General features: G+C 35.5%; 2 protein-coding genes and 2 non-coding genes across 4 annotated transcripts in view; 1 reads left to right on the top strand and 3 right to left on the bottom strand.

The window, feature by feature from the left end:
* The window catches only part of LOC110373075 (mitoguardin), a 48475-nt gene extending 36295 nt beyond the window's left edge, over positions 1-12180 (bottom strand). Inside the window, exons 1-3 of the mRNA XM_021330194.3 lie at positions 11758-12180; positions 11231-11387; positions 10835-10972 (exon numbers count right to left, since the gene is read on the bottom strand). Of these exons, the coding sequence (XP_021185869.1) occupies positions 10835-10972; positions 11231-11387; positions 11758-11856 (394 nt within the window). The 5' untranslated portion in view covers positions 11857-12180. The remainder of the gene's footprint in view (positions 1-10834; positions 10973-11230; positions 11388-11757) is intronic.
* Trnap-agg (transfer RNA proline (anticodon AGG)) lies at positions 7373-7444 on the bottom strand. The gene has a single exon. It is a non-coding gene; the product is annotated as a tRNA-Pro (tRNA).
* Trnap-ugg (transfer RNA proline (anticodon UGG)) lies at positions 8617-8688 on the bottom strand. Its single transcript has one exon. It is a non-coding gene; the product is annotated as a tRNA-Pro (tRNA).
* A 284-nt stretch (positions 12181-12464) lies between the features above and the next one.
* LOC110373133 (F-box only protein 42) lies at positions 12465-15042 on the top strand. Its single transcript, XM_021330309.3, has 3 exons — positions 12465-12776; positions 12863-14076; positions 14166-15042. The coding sequence occupies exons 1-3, from the start codon at positions 12617-12619 to the stop codon at positions 14637-14639; spliced, it is 1848 nt and encodes a 615-aa protein (XP_021185984.1). The 5' UTR covers positions 12465-12616; the 3' UTR covers positions 14640-15042.
* The last annotated feature ends 187 nt before the right edge of the window (positions 15043-15229 follow it).

Raw genomic sequence — 15229 nt, 5'->3', positions numbered from 1 at the left:
ATTTACGACAAACACGTCATTCATGTCGTGACCGAAATGTTTATACTTAAAGAATGATCTAAGCATAAAATTAGCATGGCTATCTTGCCGCACCCGTATGCAAATACCTGGTGATGACGACGTCACCAGAGTGATATTTAAATTGTTCAATTTATTACCAAGAATAATCCGTATTGTATTTTCAATTGCACAGTAACTGAGAGCACACCTTGTGATGTTAGTTGCGAAACATAATACAATAGCGTTCGGTTTAAAGATTTAACAATACATCTATACTGCATTGATCTAGCTGACAATATCCACGGGACTTGTTGGGACTATCAAAATAAAAGCCATTTTGAATACAAGTTTCACAATAACTTGCTGAGGCCTCGACCTCTCGTACTAAAAAATAGATTAAACATTTAGAAGATCACTGGGTATGCCATCGATTCCAGAGAACGAATAAGCTACTGCAAATATACAGAAGCGAAAAAGTTCCTGTCCCATTGATAAAATGTGGAACTAATAAGTTTATAAAATAATAATTTTCTGAAGTATCAAGTCTTAATGAGCATCATTCTTTTCATTGACTGTGCCGCAAAGACTCGTTCTATCAGAAGTAACCACTAACCACAAACATAAAAAACAAGAACAAACAAGCTCAGGTGAAATGGTGAATCTTGTCAGACTTTTCCTAGATATGCACCTGCATTGTCTGAAGTTTTGTTTTCTGTTGCAATGAATTGGCAAACGTTATGGGATTTGCAGACGCATTAGTGTGAGATGTCTCGACAACGGAGCCAAGGGGAACACGGCGCCTACGGGTCTCATTGTATCTGGCTTAACGGAGCGTGAAGGAATTAGGTGCCTATAGCAGTTCGAAAAAATTGGGCATTCGTTCAATTTAAAATTTTATATTGGTTCGAGTTTTGTTGTAGCTAAATGAGGCTGAATACAGCACGTTCAATTGCACTTTCGAGACGTTAAATCTAACAATACAATATCGATATCACCATTATAATGAACTAACAATAGAATAATTGCAACGTGATAATATTGTAGCTATAACGAGGCAAGATAAATATGGAATACCTTATTAGATCATTCTATTTGATCTCGACAGCGTACAATAGAAATATGCGATTCACAAGGGCAATGAACTTGGGTTAGCAACAAAAAACACTCTCTGCGAGCATGCAGAGCTACATTTTTTTATAAGTAAAGAGAACAAGTTCGAGTTTGTAGAGATTCAGGAAGATTACTTTGACAGTTTGTTGGAACTATTATACAAGAAAGACTAGTAACTATTTAATAACATGACATACATCAAGATTAAACCATAGCGTAAGAATGTTATAAATCATGTTTTATTTTATGATGCGAAGGTTATTGAAGCTAAGGGCAGGCTTGTGGAAGAGCAGGGTCGTAGGGTGGTTCCAAGCTATTTGCATTTTACGAGACACCAGTGATGTCGGACGTTAAAGGCTCTCTGTTTTGATGGCCAAACGTCGGTTTGCCAAACAATAGGTCAAACGATTTGTTGGTATAATCTTCTTGAAATATTCTATTTGAGGTGGCGCAATATGTCTTTCGCTTCATTTCCTCTCTTCCTTATCCGCCTGACATTCACTCCCTTCCTATTCATGTCATCTCTTCATTGTTGAAACACTTTTGCGAAATATTAATTACTCAATAGACCTTTGATGTAATGTTAACAAACCAAATAAAGATAGGTAACTAAACACAGTGTATTTTGTATTGAGTAAAATATACATATAGTTCCTCTCTATAGTTCCTCTGGTAAAAGCCATTATGAATATAAAGTAATACATTACGCACAAAGAACTTACAAAAAGAACTTTGATACGGAAATATCTATGCAAATGGTATTAAAATTGGATGAGAATGGACGCACTTCTTCATATAAAGGTTATACGTACACAAAACATATAAAATCTTGAGATAGCGTTGATATGATCATAAAAAGCAAATTTGTCCGTACCCTTGTAATACCGGGGCCTAGAAAACATCCCCCGTGGAAGTATTTCACGGCCTTCGCAAGGGCTGGGGCGGGCTTACACTCCATATTCCTACCTATATACTCGTATATCATTTTAGTTTGTGTACTTTAAGAGCTATAAGAGAACGAGGAGGGATATTTTAATTTGCTGAGAAAGACGGCTTTCACTCATATGCCTATATATACGTAATTTAATACTCCTGAAATCTTCATGATTTAGTATTCTATGTAGCAAGGCTATTCAAAACGTAACTTATGTAACATTTATTTATCATTTTGAACGTCTAAATAAATACGCTTAACTTATTTATATTTAATCTTACTTAGCATTAGTTAAATAAACCCTGATCAAAGCAATTATTGACGATAGCTTATATTTTTGTCTAAGCGTGTTAGAATCTAATTAAAACCAATTAGTATGCATTTTAATTTAATATTATGGGTTCAGGGCAGTTGACTTGCATCGTTAAATTACGTTAATAATAGATAAGGAACTTAAAACGATGGCCGACACTATCGTCGTACATATATCTACTATTCCGTAGTACCTATAGGTACATACAATTTCCATACTTAAATGCCTCGTTCACATAGAGTTAATAACGCTAGCTACACATAGATAGTCTGCACTCTCTGTCAGTGCGACAAAAGCTCGATTAATTCACGTAGGTAAATGGACCAAAGTGCTGACAGTGCCACTGATGGTAGAATAAACAATGGCTGACATCTATTGGAAGTGCATAAAGTATTGCGTAGGTATGGAGTAAAAAATACCAAAAAGGCTTGGAAGAATAGAATTCGATTATTGATTCGATGCTTAGACCAAAAAAGTATAGCAAAATGAACTGAATCCCGCAGCACGTTGGTACTTTAGAGTCTAGGTACTTGAGACGGTTGTGACAGGCAGGGAACGGTTGAAAAGGGTGTTTTTCTTACTAAGTACAAAAAGGCAGGTTTATTTATAGGCATTGCATTGTAAAAATTTTGCCTAGCTTTGTGACTGAAGCTTTACAAATTCAATTATTCCTCCACTTTAGATAACTCATCTACGACCTATGATGAGTAATGAATCATTGCAATTTAATTAAAATAATACAAGACCAGCGTCTATTGATAGCTCGATATTTGTAGAATATACAAATCGAGTTCTTAAAGCTCCATAATTAACCAAGCGATTAGCGCTAACAAAGATTTGTAAACAGTTAGGTTTACGTACTACTTAGGTAATGAGTTGGCAACCACAAATAATGTATTAATAGCGAGGCAAACAGTGGCGTATGGCCTCCGTCCATTATAACTTGGTTGACGGCAGCAATCTGTCATCGGCGCCAGGACCACCACGCGTCATCACTCACCCAGCCATTTAACAAGAACCCCGTCATTATTTCCCAGTAAAATAACTGTAAATACAGAATGCCGGTTTAATTTATAATGGACCAGACGTTCAATATCGCGTAGGCATTTCAAGCATTATGACACTTCTTTGTTGTGACACAAATATGCACCTATTATCGAGAATCGGAAACGCGTGACTTGTTACGCAGACATCGTTCTTATTACTTAGGTACAGTCTTTTGTTTATAAATCAACTAATAAAAAATACAGATGGTATTTACCCTTCACTTTCCAGAAAAAATAATTTTGCAGACAAAATGTAAGTACATTTTTACGACGACATTATTGATTAAACCATTTGGGCAATATCTCACCATAGGCAAATACGGGGCTTTCGAGCGACCTAAACAAACAAAATGAAACGAGGGATTCCCTCATATACATAATTGCAGTATTAGTGGCCATGGGTTTAAAATTAGATCGTTAGAAAATAGGGACAAATCAACTTAAGATTTGTGCAACAGATGGTTTCCTTTGATACTACAATGTTATACAGTTGTTATTATTATAACAGTATTTATAAATTATCTTTCCGCGTACATGTTTGATATAATTATATCAGGCTTAATAATCAGAGCTCGTAAGTGCAAGCGGTAAGTAATGCTGAATGAGTGCTTGACGTCAGATATACCTAAGTCCGTACATTGTATGTGTGCTCCAAATGCCATAATTGATCACCACTAGGTAAATCATAAAACTAGCTTAGAAAGCTTCTTATTTGGCCTCAATGAGTAATTCTGGCTACACTTGACACAGATGTTTGTCATATTCCCCGCTATTGCCATTTCTTATGAGAAGTAACTGTTGAATGTGTGATGTTGAGATTGTGATATGGTGTGGAATATATAAAAAAGATTTCTATCTCATTTACTTATAAGTGAGAGAAAAGCAGTGATAACAAATTACTTCCAAGTAATGATCTAAAACGGGGTTTGTCCTAAACTAGGAAACAAGACCCTGATAATAAAGATCATTAACGTCAACATTTCATCAAATTAATTCGACGTCTTCCGCCCACATGTCTTTAATTAAACACGCAGATTGTCAAAATATTGATAAAACGAAGTCAAGATTGTTATACCTAAACAGAAAAGATTGCAACAATACATGAATGACTGATGAACTTAATCTGCGCTGGTTTACTTAGTTGTAATTTTGTGACAAGCAATAATTCTACAATCACAGTTAACTCAGGGTCACCGTGAAAGTTTAGGCCATACTTGTAGCACGATGAATAACTACTTACTAGAACTTGTAAATCTACCATTTACGATAGACAAGTATGATAAACATTTACAGGATTTGCAAGAATAATGGCGGGCTTAATTGCCAACGTGCAAACGAAATTGTCGTTCTCACGGCACATTACAAAATTATTTAAATTGTTGTTGCAAAATAAAATTTGGCTAAATAAAACCTTAACCGTAATTAGTATCAATTAAAGTTATACTCCCAAAACCTTGAAGCAAATATAAAATCAATTAAGAAATATTGAATTTGAAATCGATTGAGATGAAAACCAGTACTAGGTCGCAATCTTATCAACCATCACTAAACTGTTATTGCCATTGGTTTCAGCTATGATATGACCAAGTATGCACCACATTATAAAGACAATAAGCAACCACATATCGCATAACAAAAGTGACTCTTAAAAGAAGGACAGGGAAAGTGCAGAGAGTTGCAAAAAGTCGTTCAAATTTCAAGTTTGGGATGGTCTTCGATGACTCAACAGGACAAACGTTCAAGGAGCTATTTTTAACTCACTGACGTAATCCAAGTGCGGTAAAAGTTTAGCGTCAATTTTGTTTTAAAGAAAATGTTACCAGTTGAAGCGAAAGTGATAAATACTTCATAAGAATACATAGATCAAATTATTGGCAATTATGTATTTTCCTTGACATTTGTTGAACGAAAGATCTACATAATTGCAAATGCCGTTTGAAAGTTCACGGCACTGACATTTCTTCCTAACACCGACGTGGTAGGTTTTGCAACGGTAGTCATCTACCCATAAAGCCCTATAAAACGACCATTTCTCTATGGCACGGTTGCGTGAATTACGTCAAGGATATCAAGCGCCAGTATGACGCTACAAACAGCAGGAAGTATAGTCAACTTTTATCGAAGAATGAAAAGATTCAATTTGCTCTCTGTTCATAAGCATATCAGAAGATTACTTGACCCAGATATAATATGAACGTGGACAAACATGTTGTAATGTAAACAATAGCCATATTGTTAAGTTTAAGAAATTCGCACATGTACAGTAACAGAGGACATAAGCATTGCCAAATAGCAAAGCTATCATAAACGAAATAACAAAATATCTGCTCATAAAGTTATTTAGATGAGCAGGTCTAAGTAATAAAAAGCTTAACCCCATTTTTCTATAGGTTTTCAAGGTATATAACCTCGACAGAAATCCTGTATGGCGAAAAATTTTAAAATTAAATAAATTTTAATTATTAGAAACATCCTGCGATTGTTTGAAATGACAATGTCACAGTTCTCTGGCTCATAAATGTATCAAAAAGGATACTGATTACCTTAATCATTTGGATCTCTCCGAATTTCCCACCGAGCGTTTCGTCATGTCGTCGGGATAAACCCGGTCTATTGATAACCTTAGTAAATCATTCTCAGAATTGTACAAACTAATGCTATTATTTGATATCATTCACAAGGAGGGGTCAAGGATTTCCTGCATTCCACAAAGGTCATTTTAAGTCTACAGCTTACTTCTAGTAATTGACTAAGGACTTTTGAAACGCAAATTCCCGGTAATTCAATAAACGGTTTTTAATTACAGATATATGCCACCTCACAACAGAAAGTTCTTTTGTATTAAATGTTAATCCAGTATTACATTAGATAAGGCACGAAACTAATAAGGCCACATTTTGAAGAGTAATGATTGAGTATGTTGATGACTATTTCATTCCCTACAGTTACACCATGTGGTTCAACTGCTGCGGGATTTTCCGCAACCATCTTAATGAGTGGCGTTGAGAAACGTTTTATGAATTGCTATCTACTATAACATAAAGAAAGCAGCGGAGACATTGAAAACAATAAAGACTACGTCGGATGCAGAAGCTAAAAAGAAACCGTTGCATAAATAGTGGGTGTTCCTTTTCACCCGAGGCGCATTCACGGCCCTTTGTAGAGACATTTCAGCTGAGCCACGCTCAAAGGTAGGTTGGAGGCGCTTTAATTATTCCCCACATGTAAGGGTTTCGGAACAAGGAAAGGGATCACAGAAGCTTTCCCTCGAGATCCCTGCAGGAAACATTTGTTTACTAAACGGGTGCAATCGTCGGGATCAGCGACTTATGTTCAAAGCGTTTTCTTTATCTTACAACAGGAATATTTCATACTTCTCATAATTAACATTTGCAAAGAAACGTTATCCTGGCATAATTGCTCGTATTATTAAAAGCGAGCATTGTAATGTAATTAGCTATGATGATAATTATATTGGATTATGTGAATTGTGAAGTCTAAAATATCCTTTAGTGATGCATAACATTTTCATTGGAAGGATCAAGATTAATAAGAATAACAATTTTATTTTAAGTACCAGATTCAATAAACAACTCATTTGTGAGTCGTAAAATATCACTAAACCAAGCATGACCTAACATTTTGCAGACAAGTCACTTGCTTGACCCGTTTAATGGCAAATACAACCGCTTAAGCGCTAACCCATACTTACATTATAAAAAAAAAACACAATTTACCTAAGCTTGGATATCGTTTTATCGTTGAATTTAACATTTAAATACATGTTTAATATCATATTCATGCATATCTAATACATATTTTAATTTTAGACACGTGACGTATCTTTGTGGTTACCGTCGCATAGAAAAAAAATATGCACTGAATATGCTATGAAAATATCTCTGAGTTTTTAGTTTCTTCAGCAAGATTTTTCATGATGAGTGAAGTTAAAAAATGGTAAAAAGATTTGGGCTCGTCCGGGATTTGAACCCGGGACCTCTCGCACCCTAAGCGAAAATCATACCCCTAGACCAACGAGCCGGTGTGATATTAGTTGAAATAGTGGTTTAGCACCAGCCATCAGAATCCGTAGTATTTTACAAATATTATGTGATGTAGCTGGTCAATTTTATTTGTTTAATTTGTTTTGCTATATTATATAAAAAAGTAAGATATTGTGCTAAGGATAAAGGAATCGTTAACCATACACAGTTAACTATTGTAACATGACAGCGCCATCTGTTGGTCAGTAGGAAAGTTTTGTTTTTCGTCGGATCCTCTAATTTATCGCCGTTCGTCATTTTTTAAGCATGAATGATTAATTATTTGAATTCGTTTCTTATAAATAAATATTGGAGGTATGTAATTTACATAAGAGATTTCTTATTTAAGTAATTTGTTACAATACATTTTTTTTGTTAAAAATTCTGTATAAAGTAAGGTTGGTTTCATCTAGGTGCTACGGAATTTGCACGAAACTAAGTACCTAACACAAAGCTCCTATGATAGGAGCTAACGATAAAACAGGTGCTTAAACCGCCAATAATCCTTGGTTTATGGGCCAGCCTTGGTATTAAGGACATTTCACAATAGGAATGGTGATATAGATCGTCTTATCTTGTAATCAGTCGTCATCCCGTGTCAGTGGGTCGGCACGTGCCAGGAATAAGGATGTGGTCACACCAAGTCACAGTCCCCGGTCCCTATGGGATCGATTACACCTAACTATCGTTCCTTGTACATCTAGCACGGATATTGCGAAGCGTTACAATGTCCACTATAACTGTGTTCGTAAGTAATTGCTAAATGTACGTTGGTATAAGTACAATAATGGAAGTAAGGTACGTTACGTACCTTTTTTATAATAATGGAATTGAGCATGGTTTTTGAAGTACCTATGGCGGTTTTTTAACAGGATTTTTTTGTACTTTGTATTTTTTGTAGAACACACTTTTAAAGTGGCTAAAGTAGGTATGTCTATTTAAGTAAAGACATACGTATTCTACAGTGATAAAGTAATTTATTGATTTATGTGTGTAAGTTTTTATAACAAGCGGCGCGTAGGTAGAAGAATTGAATAATGTTGGTATAGTAAAACCATGAGGTTCTCAAGGTGAAGACCTACCATAAAAAAACGCTACGCATGGATGAATTTGTCCTCATATTATACAAACGTTTGTCAATCTAAAACACCAAAACCGGTAACAAAAAGCGGGCTCGTCCGGGATTTGAACCCGGGACCTCTCGCACCCAAAGCGAGAATCATACCCCTAGACCAACGAGCCACATTGATGAACCGCGAATTTAGTGATTGCGCGTGGCCTTCAAGATGCAACGTGGTGATATACGTCACTTGAGATAACGGAGCCTCCGAATGGCGGTGAAAGGCTCATCGACTGCCGCGTCGGTCGCTCTAATACAAGTATACAATGCGTAACTAATAGTCCAGTTTATATCAAACACTTCGAAACGCTTGCTTGCTTCTGGCAAGTGGAAGCGTCGGCGTCGTTATCAGACAACCTTGACATTCAAACTTGGCTATTGGAGAGGAAGGCGGTATTTCGTGTTGCGAGTAGGTATCTAGTTACTATCTTGAAGACACTGGAGAGTGGAAAAGTTAATGTTACAAATAAAATCACAACATAGGTACCTTGGTAGCATAAAACAAAGTCGCTTCCTCTGTCCCTAGGTATATCCCTTTGTAGATTAAATATGCTTAAATCTTTAAAACAACACAACGGATTTTGATGCGGTTTGTTTAATAGGTAGATAGATCTAGAGTGATCAAAGAGGAAGGTTTATAATATGTATAACTAGCGACCTGCCCCGGCTTAGCGCGAGCGTGTATCAACATAGCACCCGTGCGAAGCCGGGGCGGGTCGCCATTTTCATGAATTGGGAATGCAAAGGCACCAAGCCAGCAAGAGCACAGCCGTGGCAAGGGCATAATTTTATTTTATGTCTTACTTTAATAGGTAATAATATAAACGAGACTTTTAAAGTTCAGCACAGCAGCAAAATAATATTTTTATTTGTTTACCTGCTGATACAATTTTAGTAGGTCAGGGCGAGGACAGGTTACCTCTGACATCAGAAATCGTGTAATATTAGCGACGCTGTTGAATTCGTAATACCTATCAATAGCAAATAGTTCCATTAATTGCTGAATGCCAGAGGCCACCTTGAGCTAGACATAGATACCATTTATCTGTGATTAAAAACTACCGGTTTCATTTTTAAACAGCAACCTACAAGTACACCTATAACAGTAGGGTACTAAAGCGTGGACCTAATGAGAAACAGCGGCGTCTGCTAGTTGTCATAAACGCCAAGAAATAGTGCGGTCATTAACCTGCGTTTCTAACCTGTAGTTACCTTACCATGACCCGCCAATTGACGAAACCCTGGTAAGAATCTACGATCGTCATCCTGCAGCCCTTATCCCAGTTTTATTTTAGGTATATCACAAAATATTAAAAGAAACAAATGAATCGATGGCAAATATTTCAACAGACAAAACTATGGGTTAAAAGTCAAATCTATCTACGTGTTGTACCTGGGGGTCACAGAATAGCGACATGATTTAAGATTTAAGAAGACTAAATTAAACGTCTTCTCATTCAAGGTTCACCAGATCTAGACGTGATTTAAGTGGTGAGGCATGTATCTGCTGTCATGCACTCTTGACTGCTGAGGTCATACAGACTTAGATACACAATTCAACTGGCAACACATTTATAAATGGTCGATTTAATATGCTCATGTGTTGGTAGTTACAGCTGGATAGACTTATATAGGTATTCCTTAAATATGAGAGCATGTACTGCTAGTTGCATTGCATCAGAGACAATAATATTCATATGGATCTCTACTGAATATTAAATGAATCAGAATGGATGGAGATCCTATGCATGTAGAAACTCTTTCTCTGACAATATTAGAAAATTTGTAACAACGACATCTGCACTATACGCCCTAAATTAATATAAAACGTAGAATGCCTTGTTAACATATACTTTCACTACTCGATAAGAGATGGCGCTTCAAAAAAGTTGTTACATTCCTACCTTGAAATTGTTCATTTATAAATTAGTATCAATATGAGAACCAATGAATTGCGAATTAGACCAAAATAACAAACTATAACGTCAAAACCATAAAACATTACGAAAAATAATGCAAGCCTAGACAAAAGAAATTAGTGTCTCATCTTTAATGCTATTAAGCATGACTATTCAAATTTAAAAATGTTAAGATTTGTAAAGGTAATTGGTTAGATCACTGTTTTTATTAATTATTATTGCATTAGTTCACTTTATGTATGTAAATCATAGGAATATTAAAAAGAATTTTCTTTAAAAAAATTTCACCATAAATAATTTTACTATTAGACAACAGATGGCGTTATTATAACTAATTTGTACTACTTACCCATCACTCCCAATTGCTGAGGAGATAGAGGAGCCGCATCTCCAGCCCCTGAGCCGATGGAGCCTGACGCCAGCGACAGCCGCTCACTGAAACCCAGGGGACTGCTGCGACCGCCACTGCTTGCAACCGATCCCATGCCTAAAAAATATATATTTTTGTTTATAATGGTTGCTATCAAAAACTATTTTTACTTGACATAAACAATTGCATTGATAGATTTAATTATCGCATACAAGCTTATTTTACAACATAGTTATGGTTCAACAAATAGGAACAGGACAATATTCGAACAAGAAAAAATCTTACTTAATATTATTAATGAACACAGGTTTATAATTATTCTTTTCTAAACTCACAGCAGTATATAAATATTTTAACTGCTTATTGCGTTATTACCTCCATTAGGACTTCTCATGCGAGAAATTCTTTTATTGAGAGCTCTCTGGATCCGGGGATTCATAATGGGCTTTGCTCGCCGCCTTGCTAAATATCTTGATAGCACCCCCACAACTACCGCACTTGTGCCCACAACTCCTAAACTCCATAATACCACCTGAAAATATGAAGTCAGTATTAAAATAAAATTGTTCTTCTATTTTTATTCTCTGTTAAACTAAGTTGCAATACATATCTCTATCATAAACCAGTTTTTTTTAAAACATATATTAACGCTATCTTGTGCTTAATAATTTTGCAGTTCAAGGTACAAGTAAATAATGACGTTTATACCATGGAATGTCTTGAACTGTAAAAAACCTAATGTTAATTAAGTACCACAACTATGTGCCTCTTAAAACTTATATTTACAGTCTTACTAGCTAATGGAGACATTTCGAAACTCAAGCAATAGCAGTATAACATTATTTTGATTTAGTTATTATGGTACAAGTGCATATCATATAATAATAAATCAAAATACTGACCTTCTGTGAAGTAGTTAACTGCACTTCATTAAAAGATATCGCTCGATGCCAATGCTTTAATTTATCGATTAGTGGGCTAGCTTGTATTAAAAGCTGCATTATTCAATGTTCAATTAGGATTTTCGAAATGCAAATTGTCTCTATTATCCTATTATTTACAACGCTGATATAATCACAGCTCTTTTAGGTTATCTGTCAAAACAGCACTTTAATCTGAAGGACTTTTATATAACACTGTACATAAATAATAATATTTTTTTCGTAAGTTATTTAACTCCCATATTCAAATCACTTGAATCCAGTAAATAATCTCTCTAAACACATCATTAAATACACTAAAGGCAATTTCAAATATTCGCGCTTTCTTCACTCATGTCAGCTTCAAGTAATGACAGTTTCGTTATGTCAAGGTGTCAAGTAAACCCATGGAGTATATAAACATAGTTACAGAAGGGGTAAGGGGAAAAAAAAGCTTCTGTTAAGCTTTTTTGCTGGGCAGATAAAAGACATGATCACGACTCTAGCTTCATCGTAAAATTATCACATTGAAACATCAATCGAATAATATTATTGATAGACTGAATAAAAGTGCACTGCTTACGGGTAGCATAAACTTATATGCATCCCCGAGCGCACTGTACTTTCTTTCTTGTCACTTTCAGTCAGTTCAGCCAAACGACTGTCAAAGTCCTCAAGTACTCAAACTGTCTACTGTCTATCTGTCATCAAATTCAATCAATTGCAATTTTCATATTTCCTCAATGTTTTCAATTTTGATTCTCAGTATTTTGCCAAAATATCTTACACTTAAAGTAATGTGATGTAAACAAAGTAAACAGTTCACCCAATTACAAAAAAAATGGATGTTATACATCAATCTCTGAGTCTGCAAACTTTACAAAGCACGATTGAAGATCTACCAGATGAAGTCTTAGAATTTATTTTAGGGTTTCTGCCACCTTACAAAGATTTACAGAACTGTATGATAGTTTGCAAACGATGGTACAATTGCTCTCAAAGTAAGTTATTGAATTTATGAATTTTCCGTGGCTGCCTTTAGTATTGTATTGGTTTAAATCTTATATTTCACATATTTTCCTTTCAGATGTCTTACACAAAACATCAATAAAATTGGTAAAAGCTGTGGGCGAATTTAATATATTATGGAAAAATGTTGCTGCAACTGATATGGTACCCACTATTACTAAAAGATTTTCACATGCAGCATGTGTCCTAGAGAACAATATGTACATATTTGGTGGTTGTACCACTAATGCAACATCGTTCAATGACCTCTGGAAGTTTGATTTGTCTATTAGGCAGTGGGTAAGACCCTTAGCCACAGGCACATATCCTGTTCCAAAGGCATATACATCAATGGTTCATTATAAAGACTGTTTAATTGTATTTGGTGGTTGGACGTATCCTTCACTTTCTCAATACTATCAAAATGTTACTATGTTTAATGAAATTCACTTTTACTGTGTGAATACAAATAAATGGGTTTTAATAAATGCCACAAATAGCCCTCCACCCATGGCAGGACATTCTGCCTGCATGAGAGGCGATCAGATGGTTGTGTTTGGTGGGCTGGTTATGTCAGCTGATCAGAATTATCAAATTCAATGTTCTAATGATGTGTGGGTGCTTGATGTACCAACACTCACATGGAGGAAGCAAGCCACAACCAAGCCAAGACCACCACCAAGATATGCACAATCTTTAATCTGTCTGGACTCTGATAGATTGATGCTTTTAGGAGGGGTTCAGACACTGCGTAACCGCTTTGTGTATAGTGACTGCTGGATACTGACTATGAAAGGTCCAACATGGACATGGAAGGAATTAGCAGTCAAAAACAAAGAGTGGGCATCAGCTAACATTTGGTGCAACCCTGCATGTAGGGTTGGCGATAAGGTTGTGAGTTTAAGTAGAAGTAGAAATGGCTGGAATAGTGCTAAACCTTTAGTCACTTCAGCAGTCAGGTTATCAGCTCTAAGCAGACCTGAGGGTGCACCTGTGTCGGTTAGAGTTGAACAAAGTTTACAAAGGCCTTTGGATAGAGATCAAAATATAAATGGTAGGAGAGGTGTACTTCCTAGGAGACCTTTGAATCCTCCAAGGCAAGAACAAGTGAATCCAATCAATGAACCAGTTGCTGGTCCAAGTAATGAGCATGAAAGACCACAAAACCCATTAGGTAATGAGAATAATTCAGATCAAAATGGGCTACTGGCAGGAACTAGCTCAGAAGGAAAACAAAACAATGGCCTAGATGCTGGTAAAAAGGATTTGGCAATGAGAAGAAATAAAAATAAGGTTAGCCAATTCTTGCAATTTTTTTATTTAATTGGCGTTTAGATTATAAACTATGTTTACAGTTAAACAAATTCCTTCCTCTTTTTCAGAATAAAGGAATGAAAATAGTAAGGCAATTGCAAGAAGCAAACAAATACAGGATGGCTGCATTTGCTTGTGATACATCCCAAAATAATACTGCGCCAGAAAATGATCTCATAAATCAAAGACAAATAGCTCATTTAGAAAATAGAAGAGACCCTATGCCTTCTCCACCAAACCCTCAAGCAAGGCAGCCGGCAGTGAAGAAAGTTAAACGGAACACTTTAACAATGCATGTATTAGATATTTCTACTGTTGTAAATGGAAATTCGTTGAACTATGTGGCATGGCTATGTCCTCGTTTGGGAGAAATGACTGGAGCTCCAGAAGAATTAGTTATGTATTCATTAGTTAAAGGGAATGGGGAACTAATTATGTTTGGTGGTGTTCACAATGATATCAGTATTTTAAATTACTCTGAACATCAGAACATGTACTCAAATTCCTTGCATTTCATTACACCTCCAAGAGATATCATTTAAAATATTCTTCAAGTTGGGGTTGTCCAAATAAGAGCTTTACAACCAATTGCAAATTGGGAAAGGTTTCAGATTTTTTACATGACAATGCTTTTTTTCATGATTTCCTACATTTTTTTGAATTCTATGAGTAACCTTTACAAAAGTCAAATATCCTTCAATACCCAGTGGCAATAAACCTTTAGTTAACTAGTAGCTTTAAGTCCCCTTGCACAATAGTTTGAGTAGACCTGAAACTGAAAATTAGTTACAGATTGTGGTTAGGACAACCCTGATATAAATGATAGCTTTGGCTTTGCCTTCCCTCTTTCATTTATCTATATTTCCTTAGTTGTTTACAATTATTAATTTATAACTGCTGTCTCTCTGACACATTGTTAATAAGTTTAATAAATTGTTCAGTTGACATGTGAGTATTTTTGTTGTTGAAATGTTAAAGTTTTCATACTAAAATATTTTGCTTAATAAAACTCAACATTTCTAAATATGCAATTAATCAAGTTTAATAATAATTATGTACCTAATAAATCTGCAATCTTATGTCTTAATATTAATGAAGGAAAATGTGTTCTGTGATTTCTGTTGTAAATATG

Source organism: Helicoverpa armigera, chromosome 6 (genome assembly GCF_030705265.1).
Source record: "Helicoverpa armigera isolate CAAS_96S chromosome 6, ASM3070526v1, whole genome shotgun sequence".
Taxonomy (NCBI): domain Eukaryota; kingdom Metazoa; phylum Arthropoda; class Insecta; order Lepidoptera; family Noctuidae; genus Helicoverpa; species Helicoverpa armigera.
The sequence above is the reverse complement of the archived record's forward strand: the minus strand, read 5'-3'. Positions and strand labels throughout refer to the sequence as shown.